At 44.6% G+C, this 27333-nt stretch overlaps 1 protein-coding gene across 1 annotated transcript in view; it reads right to left on the bottom strand.

Annotated features, from left to right (window-relative positions):
* Positions 1 to 7908: 7908 nt before the first annotated feature.
* The window catches only part of TFAP2E (transcription factor AP-2 epsilon), a 43757-nt gene continuing 24332 nt past the window's right edge, over positions 7909 to 27333 (bottom strand). The window contains exons 4-7 of the mRNA XM_026657064.2: positions 15228 to 15456; positions 13823 to 13941; positions 9159 to 9300; positions 7909 to 8224 (exon numbers count right to left, since the gene is read on the bottom strand). Coding sequence (XP_026512849.1) covers positions 7936 to 8224; positions 9159 to 9300; positions 13823 to 13941; positions 15228 to 15456 — 779 coding nt within the window. The 3' untranslated portion in view covers positions 7909 to 7935. The remainder of the gene's footprint in view (positions 8225 to 9158; positions 9301 to 13822; positions 13942 to 15227; positions 15457 to 27333) is intronic.

Here is a 27333-nt window from a genome sequence, read left to right as displayed (position 1 = left end):
TTTGAAGTTAACCTCTGCTCATGTATTTAGGAACTATAAAGCTGTATGGTTTTCTTTTTTGGTTTCTAGGTTGGTTCTAAAAACTTCAGAGAACTAAACCAAAAGGCCCTTTATGTTCAAAAGCTGTGAAAAAGATGGCTTTCTTCTATCCCAGAGCAGTACTCCCTTATTAAACAAGGTGCATAGTGTTAACGGGGAAAAAAATTGGACAAAACTGAACTGCACTGTTTTCCGTGCTGGTCCGAAGCCCAAATGCTCCTGTCGCTCAGCAGATTCAAAGAGGCTGTGATGGGTGACTTCTCCTAAATAAGAATGGACATCTCCATACCCACACAGGAAAATGTTTGTTTGTTTTCTTCATCCCCAATGCATTCTAGAAGATCTACCAGGAGTAATATACACTGGAGTCCTGCTGTGGGGCTAGCAGATGGATTGCAATTTTTGTGGCATTTTCCTCTTTCCCCCCCCCAAACGCATGTGCCCTGCAGGGGAAGCTGGCTGCTCATTCTGTGATTTGGAAAATACCCACCCCACTCTCACAAGAGCTACAACCATAATGGAGCTAGCCACGCTGTCCAGAGGCTGCACTGGAGGCAGTGAGGGTACTGTAAATCTCAGCTGGGCTTCTGGCTTAAAAAACTCTACTAGCACTGGTCCCAGAGAGAGGATACTAAGCTAGATGGACTGCTGGTCTGATCCAGTCTGACAATTCCTATGTCCCGCTAAAGGCAACCTATGATGGAAGAGTTAGCAGGAAGCAGTGAGGTATGTGTTCATTATGGGGGTGGGCGGGGGGGGGGATGAAATGGAAAGCTGGCTGGAGGGGTGGGCTTGAATTAAAACATTCGCTTGTGCTGCTGGAAACTCCAACACAGCAGCAGCCGCCCTGGGAGAACCAAAACAGTGATACTGACCAGAAATGGGAAAGAAAAGTGCCCAGTCTGTGTTCATTGTCCAAAATGCAAAAAAAGCCAAGAAAAATAAATGAGATGTGTAATTATCCCTTCCACTGGAATCATCTATAGCAGTGTTTCTCATACTAAAAGCCTAGCCGCCTGACACCTGCAGCTCAGAAGGACTGAGTGTATCACCTTCATAGTTTGAGTCAGTGTAGTTACAATAGATACTTATTTTGATCCTATTATTAAACCAACCCATTTATCACCTGCTTGAAGCCTGTTTCACTAGTGATCAATGCATCACAGTCTGAGAATCTCTGATTTACAGTGTTATTTGTCACAACAGCAGGTTTTTGAGTTTTATACTGACAGTGAAGGTGAAAATCAGCCTAAATTAAAATATTTCCTGTGGATAAATAATATCTGTTAGCAAGTATTTTATTGGAACACAAAGGTTCCAAGTTCAGTTACACATGGGTATTACTCATTCTCCTGAAACAGCCTCTGCTGTCAGCCAACTCATCAGACTCGTCATTTGTCCATGTACAGATTATCAGAATGAGACTTTTTAAAAACATAAATATTTCTTTGCTGATTAGGGATCAGCAACGAATTGAAACATTCTATTTTAACAGGAAATAGAGCTTCCAGCTGTAAAATGTGGATAATAATCCTTCCTTTGTGTTGTCTATTTAGACTACAAGTTTTCAGGGAAGGACTCTCTCTTATTGTGTGTTTGTACAGCACCTAACACAATGGGGCCCCAATCTCTGCTGGGACCTCTAGGTACTACTGGAATATGAATAAATAATCACTGAAAAATAAGTTGCTGTGCAGAGAAATTGACAATATTGATAGCTTAGCTGAAAATATTTCAAATACAAAGAGGAAATGTGTGTTTTAACGTATCTACATTAGATATTTTCTGCATGTGCAGATGTAAACATATCCAAATAAATAAAAAGAGAGAAGTCATCTGAGGATGATATAATCTGCCCAGGAAATACAGCAACGACTTCTGTTTACAGTTCTACTTAGCTTTCAGAATTAATAAGGCCTCCAAAATTTCTAGTAGCAGCTCTTTCTGTGAAGCAGCCTGGCACATTCCACCATGTGAAAACAAGAAAGTACAGCCAGAAATGTCCTAGGCATCTCAAAAAAGTGTTTGTGAAATACTTCACATAAAACTTCTATTTAAAGGGGGTAGCAGGGTGTGGCTTATGCCACGGCTAGTCTGCTCCCGCACCACCACGACTAAGCATTTTGAAGGGCTGATATGGCCATAATAGACATTTTCTTATTCAACATACAGAATCTGCTCCCTGTGCCTCTAGCTCAGACTGGCCTGGCAGTACTCCCGCTAGCCCGGAAACCATTCACATCACTACTTGAGAGTGAGCTGGATCCTGGTTCTTCTTCTCCATCATCAAGTTGTGAGCTGAGTTCTGGCTGCAGAATTTTCTTTGCCTTGGAGGATGGAGATAGACGGGAGAGCAGGATTTTTCAGAGCCCAGCTTCAGTTTCCAGCACCAGCTAATAGAGAGAGCACCTCATACAAACCAAGACTCTTTTATCTGGACAGCCCCAAGAGAGAGTTAAGTACTGGAAGCCACCAGTTTTCACCTGACAGTCTTCTCTGATGTAATCCCCTATAAAAGCCATTTAAAAATATGAATGAATCTTGTGGAAACTTTTGCTTCCTGACCCTATGGAGATCCAGGCATGATTTTTGCATTTTGGTCAAGAAAACATGAAGAGTACGGTGGGCCATTTTCTCACCTGGTGTAAATCAGCGTAGCTGTATTGACATCTATCAATGTTTCTTGCGACACTTACCTCTGAGGTTGGCACAAAGCAACTCATAAAGAAACGAAAGCTGACGACTTCTCAGTACGATGAAAGTCCACTGCAACTTTTTAGAAATGCTTCTCCCTAAATTAGGCTGAAATTCACCCCTATGCAGAGAACCAGCAAAAGGCTCAACGCATTACTGAACCTTAATTATGTCCATAACATGGGACTTAGGTGAGGAATTTGGCCATTGGCAGGCCATTAGTAGTGCGGGTGATCCACCCTTTAGAGCATAAATTTGAGAAGGGGAAGTTTAAATGAACTTGAGATGCTGCAACAGAATTGGCTGAAGTCTATCTAATACGCATGGAATAATGAGCAGGAGCACACACGTCAGCTGAAATTTTGGACATGGAAAAAAATTGGCAGAGAAGCCATTCTATCTGAATATGAGTCCCTAGACAACTGAATCATGGCAAGAAAACTTTGCCTCTTGAAGATTCCCAAGTCAGTTTCAGACTGTGCAGTAGATGGTACGCTGGGCACACTCCAGTTGTTACCTGTTTGATTTGGAGCAATACTTTGATCTCATTTGCCCTCTGCCCTACCATCAAAAGGGAGTGGATAGTTATCTGCATTCAAACAGGCCTTTTTGTATGATGTCTGCTATGCCCTATGCTGCTAAACTGAAGGTCATTTTTAAGGGCACACTTCTATATTCCAGGATATGTCTTCAGACTCCTGCTTGCTAGGAAAGATCGAGCAGAAATATCCTGGAGGCATCAGAATAAATATGCTAAGGCTCAGTTTACAGCAAGGAGCTATCAGCTTCATTGAACACCTCCACTCTGGTTGGATGTCTGTGTACCACTAAGTGGCTCACTGGCTCTTCCAGTGCCAGAGGTTGTCGGTTCAAACGTGGGAGATGCCCTAGTAGTGGGGGATAAAGTCTAGGGGTTGGTTTAAAGATATTATTCTCACTTACGGCACCAAGAGTCCCTGGTGGCCCAAGTGATAAGGTTTGTGGTATGTAGGAAGTCAAACTAGATGATCATAACGGTGCGTCCTGGCTTTAAAATCTATTAAATCGAACTAAACTTCCCCAAAGAGTCCTGATCCTGTGTAGTAAAGGATGAATTCTTCAGGTTTGGTTCTCCAAAAATCTGAGTCAGGAACAAATATAATTGGGGTGGGACTGTGTCTAGGACATTGTGCTGTCTAGGCCACTTCCTCCAATTACTTTCCCCCTGAGCTTATTGGTTATATTTGATTATTTTGTTACCACTGGAAGGAGATTTTGGTCCTGCAATTTCACCACATGGATTTGAAGGTGATTCACTCTCCCCTTCCCCCCCATGTCTGATTCAAATCCCATTAAAGTCAACAGAAAGACTCCCATTGATTACTGACTGTCTGACTCCTTTGTGCTCTTTCTGTTAAATTGGAACTTTAAAGACTCTCTCTTGTAAATGAAAGAACACACCAGGCACAAGTCAGCAACTTGCAAAAGTCTATTTATTGTGTTGTTGTACTACAAAATGATATTACCATCCTGTCATGTTTGAGGTATCCTATTAAGGTGAATTATTCATTCTATTCAAAGCCATGCAGAATAGCAACACATAACTACCGCCTCTTCTATATGTTAATGATAAAATACAGAGCCGCAGTTCAATGTTAACCATAGTTAACCCATGAGATATCTCAGTATTAGGGAACTTCGAGTCTTAGTCTACATGTCACTTTCGCTTTTCATGTCAGGGACTGTCTTGTGGTTTCCCTAGATTTGTTGTTTGTACAAAATTAATTCAAACAAGATTTTAGATTGAAATTCCAAAGTGTCCCATAACGGGTAGAAATCATGAGCCGGAATCTATTTTGAAATACGCTTTGCCAACAGTAATGTCACATATTTTCCCACGATGATATATGTAGTCAGCGTGGGAACTTATACAAGGGGAGGTCCTGGATTGGGGAAAGGACCCTCATGGCTTCTCATGATGGGAAGGTGGAGAAAATAACTGGGAGCCCTACAGGACAGGAGTCCTGGCAGGTGAATTCTAGCACTAATGGGATACTGAATAAATAGCATCCTCCTTACAAACACTTATCTTTTGGATTGCTCTGATTTGCTGCACTTGCCTGGGAAAGACATGCAGATGGAGCGAAGCAAAAAGAGAGAAGCCAACAATAAGCACCCAACTGTCACATGTTTTGGGGTGAACACCTTGATTTTATTAGCAGGGTTTAATAGCATAAGGGAGAGGCATCTTTCTCTGTTCTGTGGAGATCAATGAGTTAAAACAGTATTTTCTGTATATCTAGATATTTATATGGCCCCATCACCAAGTATTTATGGGTTTATCCTCACCCCCCACTTCACCCCCAAAGAGGCTGAGAGGTATTATTACACCCAGTTTCCTGATGTGCCACTGAAGCGCAGAAATATTACAAGCCAGATTTTTCAGAGGCGTTGAGCGCCCGCCTGTCCCATTGATTTCTGCTGCAGTTGTGGGACTCAGGCCTGACTTTTCACAAGTGGTTACTGATTTTAGGTGCCTCCATTTCTGGGTGCCCAACTTGAGGCCATCTTAGGGGCCCTATTTGAAGACTGTGCTGGACACCTGCCTTTTATAAACCTGGCTCTTTTTAGGTGTCAAGCTGGGCACCCAAAATCACTAGTCCCTTTTAAAAATGTAGGTCTGGGTGCTTCTGAAAACCAGACCTTTACCCAAAGGCAGCCAGGAAGTCTGGGGCAGAGCCCACAACCTCCCACCCACTTCACAAAGAAGCAGTTCCCACCTGAGACATTAGGGAGCCAGGCTTTGGCTCATGAAACTTTCAGGGGACTTACCAGCAGCCCAAAGGGGAAAACAGTGGGGGAGGTAGTTTTTCTCCCTGACAAATTGAATAATTACTGTACATTATACCCTGATGTTCATGCTGTCTAATGTGTCTCTCGGTTGCATTTCAAGAACACACCAGAATTAGTTGGTCTATGCAAAGAGTGGCCTATTCATGCAAGCAACCCCTGTATAACTTATGACTATGAAATGACTTCTCACTCCCCCTATACTCACCTTTTCATGTTTATAGATTATAATTATATATCAGCATCCATATTATATTGTTCTGATACCATGCAGCACATGTGCCTCCAGTACCCCCAACCAGGTCTTGTATATAAGTCTCTCTCTTAACATGGGCAAGATGATGCTAAGAATGGGGCAAAGTCAGGACTCTTTTGGTTTTGCAAAGCATTGTCGTTTAGGGATTAGTTTTGCAAACTACAAACTCAGTGCTGTTTCTTCTCCAGTTTCCATTTGATATGAATGCCGAACGTTTTGGAGGGATGAGGCTTTGGATAAATGGTTCCAGTTTTGGCCCATCTCTAGAGGATTTCAATATAAAAAAATTCACGTTTCCTTTTAAATTGCCAAACATCTCCCTTTCAAGGGCGTTTATGTTGGGATCATTTGAGGGTTTCCCTACGCTTTCCATCAGCCTCTGCTCTACTCCTAAGGGAAAACTATATCTACAAAGCAGACATAGGCCTGAACCAAGACACCTGAGCCAAAACTCCAGATCTGAACACCCTAGAATTTTGCAAGTGTGTGCGTAAACTCTGAACCCCAATTCCAGTCTGAATTTCACAGTGGTCTTTGTCTCCTGAATCCAAAACCTGGCTCCAAACACCCCAGAACTTTGAGGGGTTCTGGATCCAGATCCTCATTTTGTGAACCCATCTCTGCTCTATTGTCTTCAGTAAAATCAGAGACTTCAGTCCTGCAACTGGCTCTGTGCTCTTTGCTATTTGCAGGATCAGGGCATAAATCCTAACTCCAGTAACTCTCAGCTCATTTCTATTAATCCATAGCTTATTTCAGTCAAATGTCAGCTACACAAACAAAACAAAAGGGGGTGGGGGACTTCCCCCCACCCCCCGCCCCGGATTTGTAGAACTTTTCCTTCTGGCAGCCACAGAAACAGAAGAATCCGAGTGTCACAGAGAACATGAAGGTGTTTTCTTCAAATAAAAAGAGGTTTATTAAGATAATGAGAATGACACTGTGGTGTGTTGTACATCGATTGCAGCTTTCAGAGAAACAACAGCAAGTACAAAACCCTGCAGAACTTCTATAGTCATTATCATCACAGCCTGTTGCCCATGCTACAGTTTTGTGACTCCAAAACTTCATTCCCATTTCTAATGGCAGAAAATCCAAAGACTTTCCTCTTTCCAAAAAAAAAAAAAAAAAAAAATCCCAATTCAATTAGATATAAATAACTTGCACTGGACATTTTAAAACTTTCAGATTTAATTACACATAAATAAATATGTACAGATTTAGAACAGTTCAGTTCAATTTGGCCTGGTTCAAGTTCTGCTCCTTGTGCTTTATTAATTATTATTATTATTAATTTTATAAACCTGTGTGCTGTTATTTGTAGATCGTGGCGTTTTATTTAGTCCCAGGTGTAACTTAACCTGCTTGACCCCATTGGCTTGCATGTAACATTCCAGAAGGTTCTCGTTGATCAATTCCCATCTTGGAAAGACGTCTGAGTGTAAGATTGTTCTCCTGACATGGCTCAGGGTTCCATAGGCCCTAGAGAAAATCTGTAGTGAGTGTCAGTTTGTTGCAAACTGTAAACAAAGTCTTGAAACCTCTTGAAAATCAAGGCAGGAACGCTGGTGATTTTCCTCTTGTCTTGGGCATAGGACTATTGTGTAGGTGGCATCATTGGAAGATTCCCTGTCTGCCTGTTGAAGGCAGGTTATACATCCAGATCTGCCCGCAATACAAAAAATCCCACCTGACTTACTTCTGCCTCGGTTTCAAAAACACCTTGAGTGGCTGAGGCCTTTCCTCTCTATTGATTTTTCGGTGTTTCAGTTTGAACAGACTCCTGGAGCACTTCAGTATTTCGTTGTGGGTTAAAAAAACAAAATAAAATTGCACATGACTTGGCTTCCTGCATCCACAATTAAAATAAACAAAAGCCATCAACCTGCCTTATTCTCTCCATCTCAGTGATGTCCATTAAGGTTCTTTTCTTCTTCTTCTTCTTAAATTCTTTAAATCTTCTTGTTTGTTTGCTTTAAGAGTTGCGTCCCAAGTTCAAACATCGGAAAACATGTTGCACTGGGTCTTAATATTTTTTTTCCAACACCAATAAGATCAGACCTCCTATCATGAGCTGGGAAGAGCTCCCCCCAGGGGAGGGGTAGGGAGACAGCATGTTATTTCCGATGCTTCACTTCTTTCTCTGACGCTTTAGAGTCTCCGGCTGCATGCCCATTCCCTGTGCTGTTCATGAACATTTTATCCAACCCCTTGAGGGACTCCACCAGGTAGTTCTGGAAGGCTGTGAGTGCTGCACAGATGGCTGGGCCCCCGAAGCCATGGGTTATCAGGCTGAAGTGAGTCAAGCAGCTTTGGACACCTGGCTCTAAGATGAGAGACGGGCGGCTGTTCCCAAGCGGAGAACGATCCTGGGCCATCAAGTCTGCAAACTCTTTACAAATTTGCCTACAAGAGAAAGGAAGCCATTATGTTTTTAAAGAGCTGGAAATCTATGGTCCTACATTTCTGTTTGTGCTCTGTTTCTGTAATTCATTTAACCTGTTATCACTGGGGGGACTGGCTGAGCCAAGAGACTCAAAGTGTTTCCCTTCCAGGACACTGATCTGAATTCAGCCCTGAGCTGGTGGGGATTGAAGGTCATTTCCATTGGATAGCTGTTTGCTAGCCTGGATGAGATGAGTTTGATGGGTCTCTGATTCGATTCCCTGTGCATCATTATGAAGCCCCAGTAAGAATCATGTTTGCACAGGTGTCACTGAGGGCATGATTCGAAGGCAGTGGGGTTGCACAGGTATTACTTAGGGCATAATTTAGCCTGCAGAATCTTTATGATTGGTGATGATGTCCGAGAAGGAAAGAACCTGGCTCAAAGCTCAGATCCCAGGATGAGTTTGCAGGACTGGCAGTTAAATAAAACCCTCTTTTACTTGTAAACTAAGTGAAATGATCTGAAAGTCTCTGAGGCCCAAGAAGCAAGGAACCCCATGCAGCTATTTTTAAGGAATCACTGTTCAGAGCAGAACACCACTTGAAAACAGTTAGCTTAAAACAATCCAACAACAAACAATCAGAGGAAAGTGTTCGGTGAAGTGATGCATTATCCCCATGGGAGATGTCATGAAAGGCAAACATAAGCCAAAAGCGTGCAGTGTCAATGAGCATGTCCTTTGAATGTTCATGTTCGTCCTTCCAATGTGAGTGCCTGAGGCATTTCACTGTGTTGTGTGTCCGTTGGATATGAGCGTGTGCAGCACATTCCCGTGAGTGTGTCCTCCGTGAGGGACTGAGAGCTCTTTGGGGCAGGGACTCTCTCTCCGTGATACATATATGCAGTGCCTAGCACGAGGGGGCCTCGATGCTGCTGGCGGTGCGTACTCACTTGGTAGCCAGAAGCATGTTTTTCCGGGTGTGGAGTTCGCTGGGATCGGAGTGCTGACGGCACAGGTATTCCGCTGCTGCCTTCGCTGGGAACTCCGTTTCACACACGTAACCAAAATCCCGGGCGAGGTGAACGGCTTCGCCTAGACGAAGGACAAATGAATGAGCTGGGTCTGTACTTGTGTAACAACAAGGGAGCATTTTCTGCAGAAATCTCCACATCTCTTATTGGGAAGCCTTGCTCATTTCTGTTGGGGCTGGATGCCCTTTTCCTCAGATCTCTAGGCAAGGGGAGGAAAACTCTGGACTCTCCATGGTTGGCTCTAGCATTCCGGGAGTAGCTGTGTCACAGGGTGGCTAACCCCTGTGAAGTAGGTCCAGCTCTCCTGCGCCAGGACAAGTGCTCCCATTTTGCCAGTTAAGAGGACAGGGCACCACTGGGGGCTATAAAGGACCAGGGAGGATCAGAGCCAGGAGGAGAGTGAGGGATGCTCCCCTGGTAAAGGTGATCTCCCAGCAGAGAGGCTGTGGGGTCCCTGCTGGGAAGAGTGGAGATGTTCTCTGGATGTGGAAGGGCTGGGCTGGCTGTCGTGGTCCAAGGACAGGCGAGGACTAGGCTGGAGAGCTGGGGCATGAGGAGGGATGCTAGGACAGTACGCTGTGGGTACTGTTTTGGATTATGCTGGGGAAGTTCTAGACTAAGGTTGTGGCACTTGGTCAAAGTTTACATGCATGGGACTTCTGTAATAAATGGAACCCACAAGGGCTATGTTTATACTTGGGAAGATGCTTTGGACTCTTTCTGGAGATGCTCCAGGAGGGAAACTGAGGCAGACAGGCCTGTCGTGTTGCACCTGCCACAGGGGGGCCCTTCTGGAGGTGCTGCGCTAGGTCAAGCTCCCACCGAAAGCAATGGGAGTTTCTCGTACCCTGCTGTGGGAGAATCATGCCCCAGGAGTCCTGATTGACAGTGCCTGGCTCTAAGAACAAAATCCCTCCCTCCCTCCCTCCTTTGCTGGCTCATAAAATAACACACCAAAGTCAATGTGGCTGAAGTTACATCTGGGTGGAATTTGGCCCATTGTGCTGTGTTCTTGCAGGAGGAAGAGTAACAGAGACATCTCTGTCCCTCCCACCTCTCCCATCATCTCTCTCTTTCTCTCACCTGTTTTCTCTTCCTATCTTTTCCTACTAGCCCTCCTATTTCAGAATCAGAGTATGATCCCATTGCGTTAGGCAACCATGCTGCCTTACCACAAACCCAGACTATCAAAGGGGACTGACTTCTTTTTTGGCGGGGGGACCCCCTAAAATGGTTATTTACTCCAGAACAGGGGAAGGGGGGAAGCACCGGAGGAATAGAAGGAAGATAGGTTCTTGTTTGTATCCTTCCTCGCTGAACAGAAAGGCCTAAGGGGAGAGTGCTTAGCCTGGGTATCCATCATTCCAGGGAACTGCCCTCTCATTGATGAAATTGATCCATCTTCAGACATCCCCATGGAAATAATCAGAGCTGATGGCAATTGATCATGCCCAAACCCCCGGTTAGGCAGCCAGAGCTAATTTGACTTGCCCCCCGCTGTTCATACGTATTAGGCCATCCATCCTAATAGCATTAACCTAGTTCCCATCGCTGCCACCCCAGCTCCGAGAATCGTGTGTGTGAAGCCAATTTTGGGCAGAGTGTTTGGCTTCCCGTATGAAGCTTCTCAATTTCCTTTCCCTCCTCACTCCCACGGCCATAACTATATAATGAAATCCTAGAAAATTAGAGTTGGGGCAATTTCGTGTGTGTGAGCGCATGTGCGCAATATGAATGAAAATATATTCGCTTCTGTGGAACAGGGAGACGGTGGCTATAAAAGTGGGGTTACAGCAAAGGACTGGAAGTTGGGACTTCTTGGCTCTGTCCTTGGTGCTTGGTGGAAGCATGTGCTAGTGGCTAAAGCTAAGCGTTTTGAAGGTGACTAGTGATTTGGGTGCCCAACTTGAGATATTGTAAAGGGGCTTGACTCGAGGGTCAGTACTCATAACATTCTTAACATGTTCTTAAAGTGCTTTGCTGAATCAGGGCCTGGTGGAGCAGGGGTTTCCTTACCTGTTGTAATGAAATAGATTGGGGCACCAGCAGGCCAGTGTGGCACCGGAGGGCACATGGCAGAGATGGCCATGAAGGAGAGCTGTCAAGTGACTTTATACAGGTAATGCCCTAATTCAGCCGACATTTCACCCCACGTGTTTCTTTAAGCGCCTGAGCAATCCCAGTAAAGTCTTTGGGCCAGAAGCCTACATTAGCCACATTCTTTTCACACATCTCTTTTCTGGAGTGTTCGAGAGTGTTTTGAAAGTTGGAACGTAACCTGATATCTTGTGCAGAATTAAGGCCAAATTCATCCCTGGTGTAACCCCAGTGAAACCTGCACCCAACATGCCAGGGAGCAGACCGCCAAAAACCCCATGAAAAATTCCAAACACAAATTTCTATTTCTGCCGATTGGCCCATGTGACTCTCTTAGATATTTCCAACGTGTCTAAGTCCTAAATACTGTCATTGGGATTTGCATAGTATATTCATGGAGGACATGACGGTAGCTTCTGCTCTTCCCTTCCCCCTGGTTCTAGCATGCCTTGCTTCCTTTTTATAAGAAGATAATGAGACTGGCACATGAGAATCAAGAGACAAATCTTAGACTCAAAACTGGCTGAACCTTAGCACAGGAGAAGCAGCGGGTGAGTTCTTCTGGAAGCAAGCAAACTGTCCTCTAAGCACAGGAGACATCCCTCTAGTACAGCCTTATGTGTCTAATGTTCTTCTTTTGCTATTTTAGGTGATGCTTTTTATTCCTCTGTCTCATTTACCCACGGACACTGGTTCTCCCTCCATCTATATTTATGAACAGCTGTGCCTCAATATAAAAATATAATTAATGCTAAAAAACACCCAGTCATAAATAAAAAAATGAATAAATACGAAGTCCAGAGGTTAAAGAGGCAGAGGGGAGCAAACAGAGTAAAATAAGACAGCAAATGTCCAGGAAAAAAGGGCCTGAGGCATAGCAGGGCAACCTAGTTTCTGTCTGCTGAAAAATGGCAAAGCAATAGCACCTTCCCCTGGGTGAAGCATCTTCCAAGACCATAGCACTGCGTTGCAAGAGGAAATCGTATCCATCAAGCACACATGGGGCCACTCTTTTATTTACTATGAGCTGTTAAGCAGTAACCAAAAAGTCAGCAGCCTCATGAAATCAAAATGTATATTTCTTCCTTTCTTTCATTCTTTCCTTTCTTTTCTTTTAATGGAAATCAGCCTGTCATTCAGCACGCACCGACGGCCCTTGGTAACAACCTCCGCCTAATGAAGCGGGTCATTTAATTTGCTGGCAACAATGGAGAGGATTTTCTATTCAGAAACTGCAGGCAGCTGCCTCCAACACGCTGGGCGCAAATACAATGGATTCCGAAGCTGGAAGGGAGTTGAAGCCACCATTTCATTTGTCTCCTTCCTGTGTCCTTTGGTCCATAGATGCGGTAGCGACATCATCATTTCCACAGTGTGAAGGCTGGGAGGAGAACTACTAAACATGCAGCTTTAAGCAAGGGGACTTCATGCTTAAAGGGCAAGTTATATGTTGACTATGGAGGCCCTACATAGCATGTTTCCCATAGCCTCACTCAGCACCCACCACCACGCTCACAGATCAGCCACTACAGACTATCTCCCTCTACACTCCCTTGAAGGCTGTGTTCCCCCCAGTTTCTCTGTTGGGAATTGAACCTTTCTGTCCCACGTGGCAGTGCCACTGACCCAACCTCAAGCATATTTTTACGGAGTGTGCAGAGCACTAGTGTATCACGGATCCAGACATGGGGGCAGCTAGGATTGGAAGTGCATTTGACCTATTTCAAAGGCAAGACAAGGGAACGTGTGGAGATCTACACAAGTCTGAGTCCCAACAAAACAGGTCTGTTTGGGCCAAGGACACAACATTTTCAGTAATCCAGTAAGTTTGCAATAGAAGTGAGTGCATATTTGTGAATAGGTTGGTGAATATTTGTGATAATTTCTTAATGAGTTTGCTTTGGCCGTGTTCCTGCTCCTTTTGTGTTTGCTTTCTGTGAATCTTCATGTGACTGAGTTTTACTTGTAGTCATTCACAAAAGTGAATTTTAAGCTCGAATAGTCGTTGATAGCACATTTCAAACTTGTGCCGCAAATTTGATCAGGAGAGTTAAGCTCATGCAATGAGGGAGCAGAAAGAATAAAATGTGACTTATGTGAACCAGACATAGCTAAGCAACACAGGTTGGGTTTCAATTTTCAGTGGTTCTAAATTCTAGATCCCATGATGTTCTAAAGGACCCCAAAAGCATTGGTTGCCACGTGTAAACACTGCAACATTTGGTGTGACAGGTCTGCAGCTACCTCGTTCCAATTGTGAGGACTTTCTCCAAACTGTGCTCTTGTTAGCCCAGCAGAAATCTGTTAGTTCAGAAGACGTGCTTGGGAGAAGATGGAGAATTACATGCAGACCCCACTCTGGATTAATGATGGCTGCTGCTTAATCTGTTCTGTTTTAGGCCCTCTGACAAATTGCAAATGGAGGACTTAGACTGGGCAAAGATTGGGCACCCCAGTGTGATGTTAAATCACCGAACGACTCTTACCTTCCACCAACGACGTCAGCAAAGTGACATTGGCAGCTTTACGCCTTCCTGCAGGTAGATTTAAGCCTATTTTCTCTAATCTTTCCCTTAAACACCTTCCACCATTTTTTGATTTTGCCCTGCAAGAGGGAAACAAGGAGGGGAAAAATTTTAGTTGAAAGGAAAGAAAAAGAAACACACAAACTGCTGTTTCCCAGCCTGTTGTAACTGAGTAGTCTCTTGATCTGGCATAAAATATACAATGAGCTTCACGAATCTCAATTGTAAGGACTACTGATAACAGAATATAAAGTGTGCTAAAATCAATTTCTATATTCCAAACGACATAGTAGTCCTGGATTCTTTTATAGTCATGAAAAGAACTGCTGTTCAGTGAATGAAACAGATATGAGAATAAAAAGAACCTTCATCCAATCACTAGTTTTATTGTTTCAAATTCTCAATAATAGCAATCCTCAGTGATGCCTTTGTTCCAACAAACAACAGCTCATCTAAGTTTGTGCAGGAGACTCGCAGATTCATTAACAAAGAAGCATTTGGGCTGCAAGCTTGTAGGAACTTGCAAAGCGATGTGCTGTATTGCAAAAATACCCATGTGCCCAGGAGCGCACAGAGACCTGCTGGGCTTTAATGTTGTTCTTAGGGAGTCCCACCTCCAAAAGGTGGGTCTTACTGGAGTGACAACAGCAACAGCCAACCAGTGAGCTTCCTATGCAGAAAACATCATTGCAGGTTTGGGACAGAATCTCTGTGAAAAGTAATAAAATTGACTATCACCCAGAGCAGCAGCAAAACACGTGGCCTGTTACTGGAATAATTTAATCCAACACCTTTGCAGCCTTTGCTATTCTGAGATAAAAAGAGTCCTGGACTGGGACTTCTCTATCCGATGACAAGGTATAAGAATAACCACTTGGTAGAGCTGAACCAAGCCCTCGCAATGGATCCCAGAACTAGGGCACAAGCTGCAAAATTCATACGTGGATCCAGATATTGAGCACCCCTGAAGTTTGGCAAGGTGTTTGGGACAGGGCTTTGGCTTGGCCTGTTATAGACTTAGGGGGCAGTTGCACAATGTGGATCAGGAGATGTGAACTTTCCCAGATTCAGATCTAGGGGGTTGAAATTGGAACCAGACCTGTACATCACCCCAAATCGGAAGGACCCGCAGGTGCCGCCTGAAGTCAGTGGGACAGTCTCAAGGGCATTCCCTAGACTGTAAGCTGTTTGGAGCAGGGTTTAGCTTTTTGTTCTGGGTTTGACTGGGGCGCCTAGGCTCTACTGCATGCAAATAATTAATAATGACTGGCCAGCGTTCATCACTGGAAATAGCTCAGACCCTTTGACCTGAAGGAAGCAGAGGAGAGACAAAATCAGAGGAAGATAAGTATGGTGTGATGCTTACCTCCTGAGGACTCCCCCGAGAAGAGAGGCATTGAGACACTCTGGTGGGGAAAGCCTTCTCTGCACCTCCCCGACGGTCACCTTGTACTTAGAGGTGGAGCTGAGAAGGGAGAGCCGGCCAGGCACGGAGCAGAAGACCTCGTTGGGATTTGTCACCCCCCCAATCAAACTGTCTTTGTTCATCGACAGGGCAGAGATGGTGGTGCCGTTCGCCTTCGAGGGGATGGGCACTGGAAGGAAAAGCAGCAAGAGAGAAAGAATGTCACTGGAAAGGGTCTAAAGCAGAGGAAACAGAAACTTGGTGACGCTCGGGGCCCCTCCGGCAGCATTCCAGGAGCTCAATGCACAGGCATTTCCATCGTAAGAAGTAAACAGACATGACCATGGGGTTTTCCTTGGTCTTGTATGTTTCTTAATGGAGAAAGAGAAACTGCCTGAGGGGTGGTTTGAAAACCAGGCAAAATGCAGATCTGTAACTTATCCCTCCAAATTCAGGGGTGCTAGGACCTGGGGTTCTTGTTTGGCCTCTAGGAAAGGACCAGGTGCATAATTTTGACCAGATCCCCAATCCCGCCTTCCTCTGTCTGCCTTAGGGGTGCTTAGGGATCCAAGATTTTGGTTTGGCCTGTCACAGAGAAAGGGACCATTTGCAAAACTCAGATCTGGATCCTGTTTCAAGATTTCCAGTACTGTGGATTTTTGGAGGGGTTTTGGATTTGGGATTTTCATTGGGGCCCATGTTCACACAACACCATTAAGGAGGAACAGAAGACCTGGACTCTGTCCCTAGCACCTCCATTATCTGAGACTCAGCAAACCCCAGGGGAGCTAAGGGCTGTGTGTGTGGACATGGGAAGACTTCCATTGACTTCATCTGGCTTTGGATCAGGCCCACAGCAAGCGGGAGCCCCGCACTTGGGTCACCCTGGTCTAAAGTTAACTGAAAAGATCAGTTCACCAAACAACCCAGAACAAGCTGCCTTGTACTTAATGGGGAAAATGCCAATTAAAAGCAGAAAGGCAGACGGATGGTGGTGAACAGCAGACACCACACAGGGCCCATGGCCTTACACCAAGAGTGAAACTGGCCTATTTTCCCCAGACATCACTTCAGTAAGAAACCTCTTTAGACACAATAAAGGTTTCTCGGTTAGAGCCATGGCAGAGGCTTGTGCCAAGTGACTTTGGGTTTTATATTTTAAATGAATACCCAATTTAACTCTGAATCCACTGTTTTCAAAGACTCCACAGCTAACTGCAAATGCAATCACTCCAGATTGTTTAAACCCTGGCATTCTTTGTGGTTACTGAGTAATGGTCACTCCATGATGTACATTCAAACAGTACACATGCCTAATACTTAGAGCAACAAATAACAGGGTGAGATCCAGGTTTATAAAGGAAATACACATGCCCAAAATGAAACAGCAAACCCGAAATTTAATCGGAAAGGGCAAGTACACTAAGCCCATTAAGGGTGCCTTACAATCAGCATATTGTAAATACAGCTCAACAACTTGTTAGCATGGCAATAAAAGAGCAGCACATGTTACATAAAACTGGCTAATGTTTTAGGGCTAAAAGATGAATGGAAATAAGCTAAGGTCTATTAAGTTCCCTCTCAGTGTGAAACTCCGACAGCGTCGGGGGACTGAAGGACAGGTTGCATGGGGTTTCCCTTCGGAACTGACTAGCAAAGGGTAAAGTTCTGACAGTTGTGACACTTGGGATTGTGGCTGATTAAGCAGTTCTAAGGGAAGAACAGAGGCTAAAAGATTCAAGAACATCACCGTATGGGCTAGGAAAGCAGAGCTGCTTCCAGACAGCAGCGACGTCAGGGCTTTCTTTCACATTCCCAGGATGGTTAATATTTATCCCTTGGCACATTCCTAAAATAAAAAGCCAGAGCATGTTTTAAAAATGTCCACGTATCACTGCAAAGATGTGTCTCACTGCAGATCCATGCATTCCTACGTTTTTGGACTTCATTGAGACATGCATCATCATGCATCCATGCAGCCCCATGCATCCCTGGAGAGTTGTGTATGTCTTGTGGTTTCATGTGTTTTGTGCATCACTGTGTATCCATGTGTTTCCATGCATTCATGTGTCCGCGAAGAGCTGTGCATTACTTGTAGGTTCATACTTCATCACGCATTTGGGCATCCCTGTGGATTCATGCATCAATGTGTATTCATGCTTCCACGCACCACTTGGCACCTATGTATCTGTGTGTCTGTCTACATAACCATTCAGCCCGGTAGAACCATGCAGCACCACTCATCCACATGTCACAGCATTTGTTTTCCCCTGGTCCTGGATGAGAGGGCGAATCCATTTGGACTTGGGGCGGTGTAATGCTGGACGCTATTGGAAAGCTCACCTTGCAGAGCAAAAAGGTAAAATGCAGACGTGTGTTTGGGAGGCATTCCATGCCATGACAGAGTGCTGGGCAGCAAGGCCGGGCGCTGCGGTGCATAGCAGCAGAGTGATGGGCGGATGAACAGGGCATGATGAGGCACTGACACATGATGTGTCACTATCACAGTTTTAAAACATGTGCTGACTTTTTTTTAGGAATATGCACACTGCAGAAAACCAATCCACCTAGAGAAGACTAAACTAGTCCCTGCCACTCCCACAGCCTCAGTCCAGAACCAGTTAGGCAGTCTCTGTTACATGCAATGACTTTCTGAATTGTATAGGCGCTGTGACAAGGAGAACCCATAGGAGACAATTAATTTGAATAATGATCTGGATTTCAGTAGTGCCTAGAAACCCCAACTGAGACCAGGGCTCCATTGTGCTACGTGCTGTATATACACAGAAGGAGAGAGAGTCCTGTCCCAAAGTGTTTGCAATCTAAATAGACAAGAAGGTGGAAGGGGAAACAGAGGCACAGAGAGGGGAGGTAACTTCTCCAAGGTCACAGAGCAGGCCATTGGTAGCGCTGGGAATAGACTCCAAATCTCCTGACTCCAAGATCACTACCCTATCCACTAGACCAGGCTTCCTCAATCCAATCAGACAGTCAAACATAACTACATGAACTATTTTCTTTTTGGCATCACTTTCTGTTTGCCTGGTCTGATCTGCAGCTTTTTTTACCAATAAACCTGCTGCAGGTGAGAGACAAAACCACCATCAGAGACTGGGAGTTTGGTTTCTTTGGCTTTTTCGGAACCAGAATTGGCTCTTGTCACAAGCAAACCAAAATGTCCCCCTGATCTGCAGAACAGCTGCTTTCCTGTTCCCTCAAGACGCAGGTGATCAGAACACCTGAGCCAGCCTGCAGCCAAGAAGGAAGCACACGACTATTGGAGGTTTGCCCAATACTCAGCAGGCAAAACGAAACCCTCACTGCGCTAGCGCTGGGTTCACTTTGTTTCCGATGCAGTTTGAAAGAGCAGAGTCTCACTTGCCGAGCCAGGTTGGTGCTTCCAGACGACTGACCCTCTGAGAAGTGCTGAGTTGGTCTAAGCAAAGAACATTTCTGAGATTTAGACCTGGGCCCCAGTGCAGCAGGAGGAACCACTGTAACAAGATTTAAAATTACATACGGGGACAAGGTTTTCATGGCAAAATGGCTGGGCTTCAGGCCATTGGATGGTTCTCACCAGGAAACGTTCCGTTACACCATGTGCTAAGCAGAGGCGGCACTGGGAAGGGATGCACGGTTTGGATACAAGTCTAGATCGGAACATTCCCAGTGTTCAGGGGTGTTTGCCTCCAGCGTTATGGCTGTGATATAAAAATTAAGCAGGCTGCATTGTACTGGGGCTTTCTCCTCTAAAGTCTCCTTGGTTTAGACCACCTGAGATGTCCTGTCTGGGGTTTGATCCACCTTTGAACACTGGGGGTATTGCCTTCCCATCAGTGGGCTTATTCTTCCATTAGACTCGATGAGAAATAGGTGTGTATCAGGGCTGCTCAGAGGGGGGGCAAGTGGGGCAATTTGCCCCAGGCCCCACAGGGACCCCCACAAGAATATAGTATTCTATAGTATTGCAACTTTTTTTTATGGAAGGGTCCCCAAAATTGCTTTGCCCCAGGCCCCCTGAATCCTCTGGGCAGCCCTGGTGTGTCTATCAAAGGATGAATTGACCCCACTGCAGATGGATAACCCTAGAAATATAGGACCCTAGTTAGGAATTTTGGTGAGCTGAGCCATCTGTCCTTGTATTATACAGAGACTGTATTGCCAGCGTGAATGTTACAGGGACACGCCCAAGGTACTGCTCCTCTGTGTAACGGTGAATATAAACCCAGTCACTGGGTGGCAAGGAAGGAGTTAAAATGCTCTCCTGGACACAGAACTCACCCCAGGTGTTTCTCGCCTCACTGAGGGATTGCCAGACAGCCAGGCTGGGGAGGAGAGGTAATTGGATAGGGTTCAGCTGGAGGGAGTTACTCCAGGAGGACGGCTACAAAGGGATGCAGCAGCGGTAGATTTCTCTTTCTCTGTGTGTCTCTGTTTGTGTTGAGCTGAGCTAGGGGACTGGCAATGGATCTGATTTAAGTTAGTGAGCATCACCTCTACCTGCCAGAGCGTCCAAAGCTACCAAACTCAATGGGATGGGGAGAATAGGGAAGATGATAAAATATGGCTAGGTGGCACTGTCTGCTTAGCTTAGCTTAACTTCTATGGATTTAAGCCCCTCCTCAGTCATGTTGAAAGTGATACTTTTATTGTGTGTTTTTAGTAACTGCCTGGAAAACTGGAAACCTGTTTCTTTCCTGATGCTTTCTGCTTCACTATGCACAATTATTCTTACTTAATTATTTCTATGGAAACAGTTACTCAGATTAGAGACCCATTTAGCTCCAGTGTTGAAAGACAGCCCCTGCCCCAGAGAGTTTACAGACTCTGCAACAGCTGAATAATCAGCTCAGACAAGGGGAGGACCTGGTAGCGTTGGAGATGGGGGGGGGGGTGTTTCCAGAGATCTGTCATTGCAGGGAGCCTACAGCCCAGGCAGTGCTAGAAGACAGGGCTTTGCAAAGCAAAGGTGGGGTTTAAGGAGGGATTTAAAAGGTGTGGCTTGTGTGCTGGGTGACTGGCACTGGTTTATTTTTGAGCAAGGAACATTAAGTTCCCATTTGGGGCGGGGGGAACTCATGGAGTCTGCAGACAGTTTTAGGTAGATGGATAGATTGTGTTTTGGAGCTACCTATCTTTAGCTAAAAAGCAACAGAGGGTCTTGCATCTGAAGAAGTGAGGTTCTTACCCACGAAAGCTTATGCTCCCAATACTTCTGTTAGTCTTAAAGGTGCCACAGGACCCTCTGTTGCTTTTTACAGATTCAGACTAACACGGCTACCCCTCTGATACTATCTTTAGCTGTGTCCCTTTGGAAATCCCAAGTTAAACCAGGGGCTTACAGACTATAAATGGCAGCGTGTCATTAATGAATAGCATTTACTTGTATTCTGGTTGTGCCGAAAGGCCCCGATTGAGAAGAGGGGCCCATAGTACTGAGCGCTGAACAGACACATCGCGAGAGGCAGTCCCTGCCCCAAGGAAATTACAGCATAAATAGACAAGGAGTATTATCATCTCCATTTCATAGATGGAGAACCAAGGCCCAGATTCACAAAGGTACTTAGACATCTAGCGCCTACTGAAATAAATGGGAGTCAGGTGAATCTAGCCCTACAGACTTGCCCACTGAAATGCTTTGAACTTGCTTTGAAATGACGTTGTCCTGAAATATCAGGGGGGGATTTTCTCACACAGTCTGATCTGTTATCCTCTCTTGTATAATAAATTTAGCCATTAAAAATACTGCAGTGTCAGTAATAAATGTGCAAGTAGTGGGCGGATGTTGGAAGGGAATTTGCCTCTGTGTTTCTGCAATATCATGTTGCCAGGTACATTTCCATCAGGCAGAGCTCAGGATCTCACTGTCTGGTTTACTCTCCCAGGGGAGGCACTGGTTGCTACATGTTACACGTTTTGTGTGTGCCGAACAGCAGTGTAAATGGTGAGCTAAAATCCCCTGTGAGCATCCAGCCATGGTGCTAGAGGGCACATGCCGTTTTCTCTTCCCTTTGAACGAGACAAACTTGTGATTTCCAGCCAGAAATGCCGTGTGTGGGTGTGTGTGTGCACGCGTGCGCGCTGACTTGGATCTCTTTGGTCCGCTGCACACACCTTGGGCGTAGCTGTCTGAGATGGTGAAACTCACACGTTGAGACAGAACTCAATTAATCTGAGACAGGGACTTTCACACAAGGGTAGAGAGAGATTTCAAAATGTGTCCCAGTTTCTAAGAACAGACAGCCACGTGGCTGTTCTGTGTACCTTCCCTCACAGCTTTCAACAGGGTTGGGCTAGCTTTTATCACCCCACGCTCATCATGCTGGATCATGCAGTGGAGCTGCGGGGTGCCCAAGTGGTAAGAGCTGGGAGTCAGGACTCCGGGTGCTATTCCAGCTCTGCCCTGGACATACATTGTGTCATTTTTCTCTGTGTGCCTGGGTTTCACCATCTGCAAAATGGGGATAAAGATACCTTGGAGGAATGTTGTGATGTTTAATTAAAGCTTGTCGAGTGCTTTGAGATCCTTGGATGAAAGATCCCGTAGGTGGAAGTGCTGGGATGGTAGATGTAGCCAGGGGGAGTAGATACAGTGCCTAGATACGAGACTGATTGATGCTTTGTAGATAGACAGAAGGGAGCTGAAAGACCAACCTGTGAAGGGCCCGGCATTTCCAGTGTGATGCTGCAGTTTTCTCAAAACATAATGGGAGGCAGGAGCCTGGATTCTGTGCTGCGTCTCAGGCGATACAGCCCAGGATGGTGAGGGGAAAGGTGGCTTTAAGCCATCTCTGTACCTCCTGGATTCTGGGTTCAGGGGGGGCTGCCCAGCCCCCTGTTTAAGTTAAGTCCGAGGGGTGTTCTAACTTGTGGCCGTTCTACAGCCCAGAATAACTGGAGTGCAGAGCTCCCTGGCCACATCCCCTCCTCCCATCAGGATGCCCTGGTGCCAGGCGCTGCTCAGGGAGACTGCACAGAGTCCTTTTGCCAGCTCTATGCTGGCTGGGGAGGCCCCCTGCTTTGAGGGCGTCAACCCAAGGCCATCTTTGCCTGCTACCTACCCCCCACCTCATATTACTAACACAGCCCCAGCCAGAGCAGAGGGAAATGAGAGCTCCACTAGATCCACTTTTGCCTAGAGTTTGCTGGGGGAAAAAATCTTTACACATTTACTCCGGTATCAAAATCCTTCCTTGCAAAGCATCTGCACCCAGCACTTGACTTTCCCCAAGCAGCTGCCTCAGCCCCCCCGTAATAAATGGTACATCACACTCCCTGCAACTGAGAGCTTTAATTGTCACCTTACAATCTGTAAACTGATTATTCCCTGCAACGCCAGGAGCTTGGCTGGAGGAGGGTTTCTCTTTTGCTCCCTTGGAAGAATAATGCATTGGCTGCTGCCAATGGCTCTGATTCTGATCTCACTTATCCTGGGAACTCCATGGGCTTCACTGCAGTCCCCTCTGACTCGCTCAGGGTGCCTGAGAGCAGGGCCAAGGTTTGTAAAATGTGCAGATTGGTGTTTACAGAATGTAGCAGAAGAAAGGAAGCTTGGAGTTTGGGTTTGGTTCTGGTTTGGGGAAGCATCCAAACTCCTAGTCATTTATCTGAATGTCTTGCGACTGGTTCTCACCGACAATTGACACCAGGGTAAATCAGGAGTCACTCCACTGAGCCAATGGAACTAGATGGGTGTAAAACCAGTGCCAGGGGGAACAGAGTAAGGCCTATTTCTGTAGAATTGGGCTGGAGAGCTCCCAAGACTAGGAAGCTTAAGCACAAGGTTTCTAGCACGTTTGCTCCTGGTCCCAGCTAGGAGTCCCCTGCGCACAGAAGCCTTTGCTTTGGATTCAGTTTCCAGGTGCAGAGAGAAACCAGAAAGGGAAGGGGAAATGTATCCAAGAAGTTCCTCTCAAAAAGTGAGAAAGGGCTTGGGGAGTTTCCTATTTGTCCCAGTCCGGTTTGTCCCATCCCCCGTCAACCTCAGTGTCTGTTAGAAAGCAGACATCTCTCTATCCCCAGCTCCCACTGTACATCAAGCAGAATAAGCTTTCATCTGTCAGGAATGGGTTAGGATTGCAGCACTGACAGATTTGTAACCCTGTGGTGCTGTTGCCTCTGGAGATACCCTCCATCCTTTGTCCTGAGGGTTTGGTGCTTTGGTGGCAATGACATTCCACCTCCAGGCATCCAGGGTGCTGTCTGTCTTTGCAACAAGTGGATATTCGAGCTTGTGACTGTATCAAACCTCCTCGCAGTGCTGGGATCTCAAAATTCTATTGTCGGACCAGGTACTGCCCTTAGAGACTAGTCAATTGATTCCTGATGTACATTTGAAAATGGTGACTCTCTTCCCTGTTCTTTCATTTGAAAATTGCCTTCTTAGCCCCGGCACACACCGGTATGTAGCGAAGAGAGCTTTACAAGGAAATTGGACTGGATGGAGGGAGTCTTGTAGCCTTGGCTTTGGTATTTCTTAGGCTTAAATGTTTCATCTTGTTCCCTGTAGCTGCCTTTATTCCCACTGACATGCCATCCTGATGAGGAAGGATTAAGAATCACTGAATTTTGCTAGAAGACGTTTCAAACACAATCTGGATGTAAATCAGGAAAGGAACCTTCTGCAAATCTTCATTTGAATTCAAAAGTGAATTTCAATTCTGCTGTGTTTGCAGTATGCTTGCGTCTGCTTCCCACAAACATCTGAGCCTTCAAGCTTCAGTAGGTGACTTGTAAACAGCAATTTTTAAGCAGGAACATTCACCACAAGCAAATTTTGAAGCTTCTATTTAATTGACAAATTAGCAGTGTGCACAGTGGTGGTCAGGTTGTGTACATACGGCATCCAATCAAATTACAGGAAAAATACCACGTGATTTTGGTAGCTAGCCACCAGCCACTCAGATACCATGATGTGGAGCATGATGGACACATTTTGAGGTTCAAATATTGGCTCTTTGCAGTGAACTGTTCTTACAGGAGAAAATATTTTACAACAAAAATGTGCACGTGCTTTTTCATTTGAGAAATGTTTGTCCGTCTTGAAAACAATTTGTGGGCCGAAAAAGTGGCAACATTTGACGACTAAATTGTTTATTTGCAAATTACTTGCTCAGCTTTATTTCCAACTCAATCACTGGGCCTGGTGAAGAAGAAACAAGTCCACAGGGGGTATGTAGATCAATAAACTTCACCCTTCCTACCAGCCTGTTTTCGCCTTCTCTCTGACACATGCCTATCGAACCCTAGACCCCAGCTACACCAAACCTCTGTGTAATGCAGCTGTTATAGCAACAGCTCTTCAGGAAGTCCGAATGTTAACACTTGGATGGGTGTTTTAAAGAGGTATTCAGTGAAACCTGTATAGGACACCAACCCTATAAAATAGTCTCTAGTCTTAAGATACAGCCCCCGGAAGTATCCTTAGACACACTGGTCCTGGTTCTTTCTCCTCTCACTGGTTACACACTGGTGTCAGCTCCACTGAGTTTAATGGAGTTACTCTAGATTTACAGCCGTGAGAGTAAAGTTCTGCTCCACCTTTAAAAGGACACCTGCACAGAGTAATCTATTTTTATCAGTCCTTTGAGAGGTTGCTAAAGACAAGTTTCACGGTGTGTGACAGGATTCTAGATGCGAGCACAAAGGAACCTTTTGTGTAAGCTAGTCCAGCCCCTTGCATCGGAAACAGCAGTGCCTAGTGATTAGAGCAGGGGACGGGGAATCAAAATTCCTGGATTCGATTCCTTGGCACAAAGTGGGACGTTGGGTATATCACTTAAGCTCTCTCTGCCTCATTTTGCCCACTGGTAAGATGTATTTATGTAGACAGGGTTGAGAAGCTTTAGTTAATTAATGTTTGTAAACATTAAGAAGGGCAAAGGATTATCATCATCCATCAAGGAGGACTAATCTAACCTCAGTTTGAATGTCTCCAGTTGTAAATTACATACTATAGATACACAGATATACAAGAAGTGTCTGCGTGTGGGTGTGAGAGAGGCAGTGGCTCCTATTGTACCTTTGAAAGCCCTTCTTTTCAATCAGACGGTACTTTGGAGTTCAGATTGTTCAATTTCCTGGTGTTTCAGCAGGGAGGTATTTATTGATGGTCCTGAGAAGGAGGTCAGTGCCATCAGCTATATTTCAAACCTGCAGTCTGTAATTATCCTTTCTTCCCAGAGGGGATTATACAGGTATTTTCTTTATCTTGAATGCACAACCTGAACCAAGTCCCCATGTCAAAGAGCCTCTCTAGGAAATGCTGCAATCTGCTTGCAGGCCTTTTCAAATGGAAGGATCGAAAGAATCTTGTTTTTATCTTTCGGCTTTCAAGATTCCTGGGTGCTGATCGGTAAATGGAACTTAGAATCTCAAAGGAAAAATGGAGTACAGGGCAGAAGCCTCCAAACTGTTCCCACGAGATCGCTAACACGAAGAGACCCTGTGCTTAGGCAAGATCTTTATACTAACATTTTCTTTCCAAATGCAAATCAATACAGTAGATTATGCCCCCAAAGCTGACCTGTTAAATATATTTGACCAAAGTCATATTGGAGTAGTTTGAAGGAATCCCTCTCACTTGAGGTTTTTAAGAACAGGTTAGACAACACCTGTCAGGTATATACTTAGTCTTGCCTCAGCCCAGGGGGCTGGACTACATGACCTTGCAAAGACCCTGCCAGCCCTATATTTCTATGCGATTCTACATTCAACCTACTTATATTTCCCCTGTGATTTCAGTTGAATACAGATTCTTCTTTACTTCCCGCTCAAACTGTTGTCTACTGTTGCTGTGCACTGTTAAACATACCCTGTGTTTAATCCCAGAGGTAGCTAAATGTCTGTGGTGGGTTTCATGATCAGCTTGTAACATTTATGAGAGCAGTTGAGTATTCTTTGGACTGAAAGGTGCTAGTTAAGTTAAAGATGAAACCTGAATACTGTATTGTCTGCTTAAGAAAACAGACAATCAATAGGATAACAAAAACTATTCAAACACATGAGCATAAAGTCTTTTCATCTTCAGGTTTGGGAAACAGAGGTGAGCAAGTAATTTGCAATTAATAGTTGTATTGAATTAATTTTTCCTTCTTTAATGTTCATGAATTGTCTACGAAAGGATCACAAAATGCTCAAATATATTTGTTATTCAGAATCATTCATGCATTTCTGCAGCTAATTCACAAACAATTCATTGTGAATATTCACAGTATGCACAGTCTTGGTTAGTTTCATAAGTCACATGGAATTGTTTCAGTTCTCTGATTGGATGACTTAGGTAACAGCCTGAATTGCAAATTGTGCAATTCAAAATTAGCAAATATTCAAGGTTAAAATTCACTCTTTGCTATTGAAACTCAAATGATCACAGAAAGTGAATACAAAAGGGTCACAGACACAGTCCCTTAGAAATGTGCTTTCGAATTTCAATTAATATTTCTGATAATTTTTTCCACCGGTCATTCAGCTCTAGAAATAACTATCCAAGTAATGCTCTCCACAATGCTGTCTGCTGTCTATAGTGAACAATGTTGCAATTTTTATTTTCACCTGTATATCTCTGTTGAAAAGGTAGAGTTTATTACAACAATTTAGCGCCTTCAATTTTTCCATACTAATTAAATATAATCTTCCTTTAAGTCATGAAACTGAACCCCTTCTTCATGCCTATATTATCAAAAATAAAATAAAATATAACAATAAATAAAATCCTTAATTCAATTATTACCAGCTCACTATAATTCAATAGCTACTATCCCTTTTCATAAATAATGTTTTTGCTTCACATTAATTTAGAAAAATATAGATATTTGGAAGGGTGTGTAAAGGAAAATAAAATGGACAGTGGAAAAGAATGAAAAGATAAATGAAGGTTTGAGCGTTTCCTAAAGTTTAAATGAATGGAATTTGAAACTGGAGTTCGCTGCCAATGACAAAGAAAGTTTCTTAATGTCAAACTAGATCAGCCCAGTTTCAGATGTGTAACACAGTAGCAAACTCTTTCTCTCTCTCTCTCACACACACACACACACACACACACACACACACACACACACACACACAC

Source organism: Terrapene carolina, unplaced genomic scaffold, assembly GCF_002925995.2.
Source record: "Terrapene carolina triunguis isolate 2854851 unplaced genomic scaffold, T_m_triunguis-2.0 Scaffold236, whole genome shotgun sequence".
Taxonomy (NCBI): Eukaryota; Metazoa; Chordata; order Testudines; family Emydidae; genus Terrapene; species Terrapene triunguis.
The sequence above is the reverse complement of the archived record's forward strand: the minus strand, read 5'-3'. Positions and strand labels throughout refer to the sequence as shown.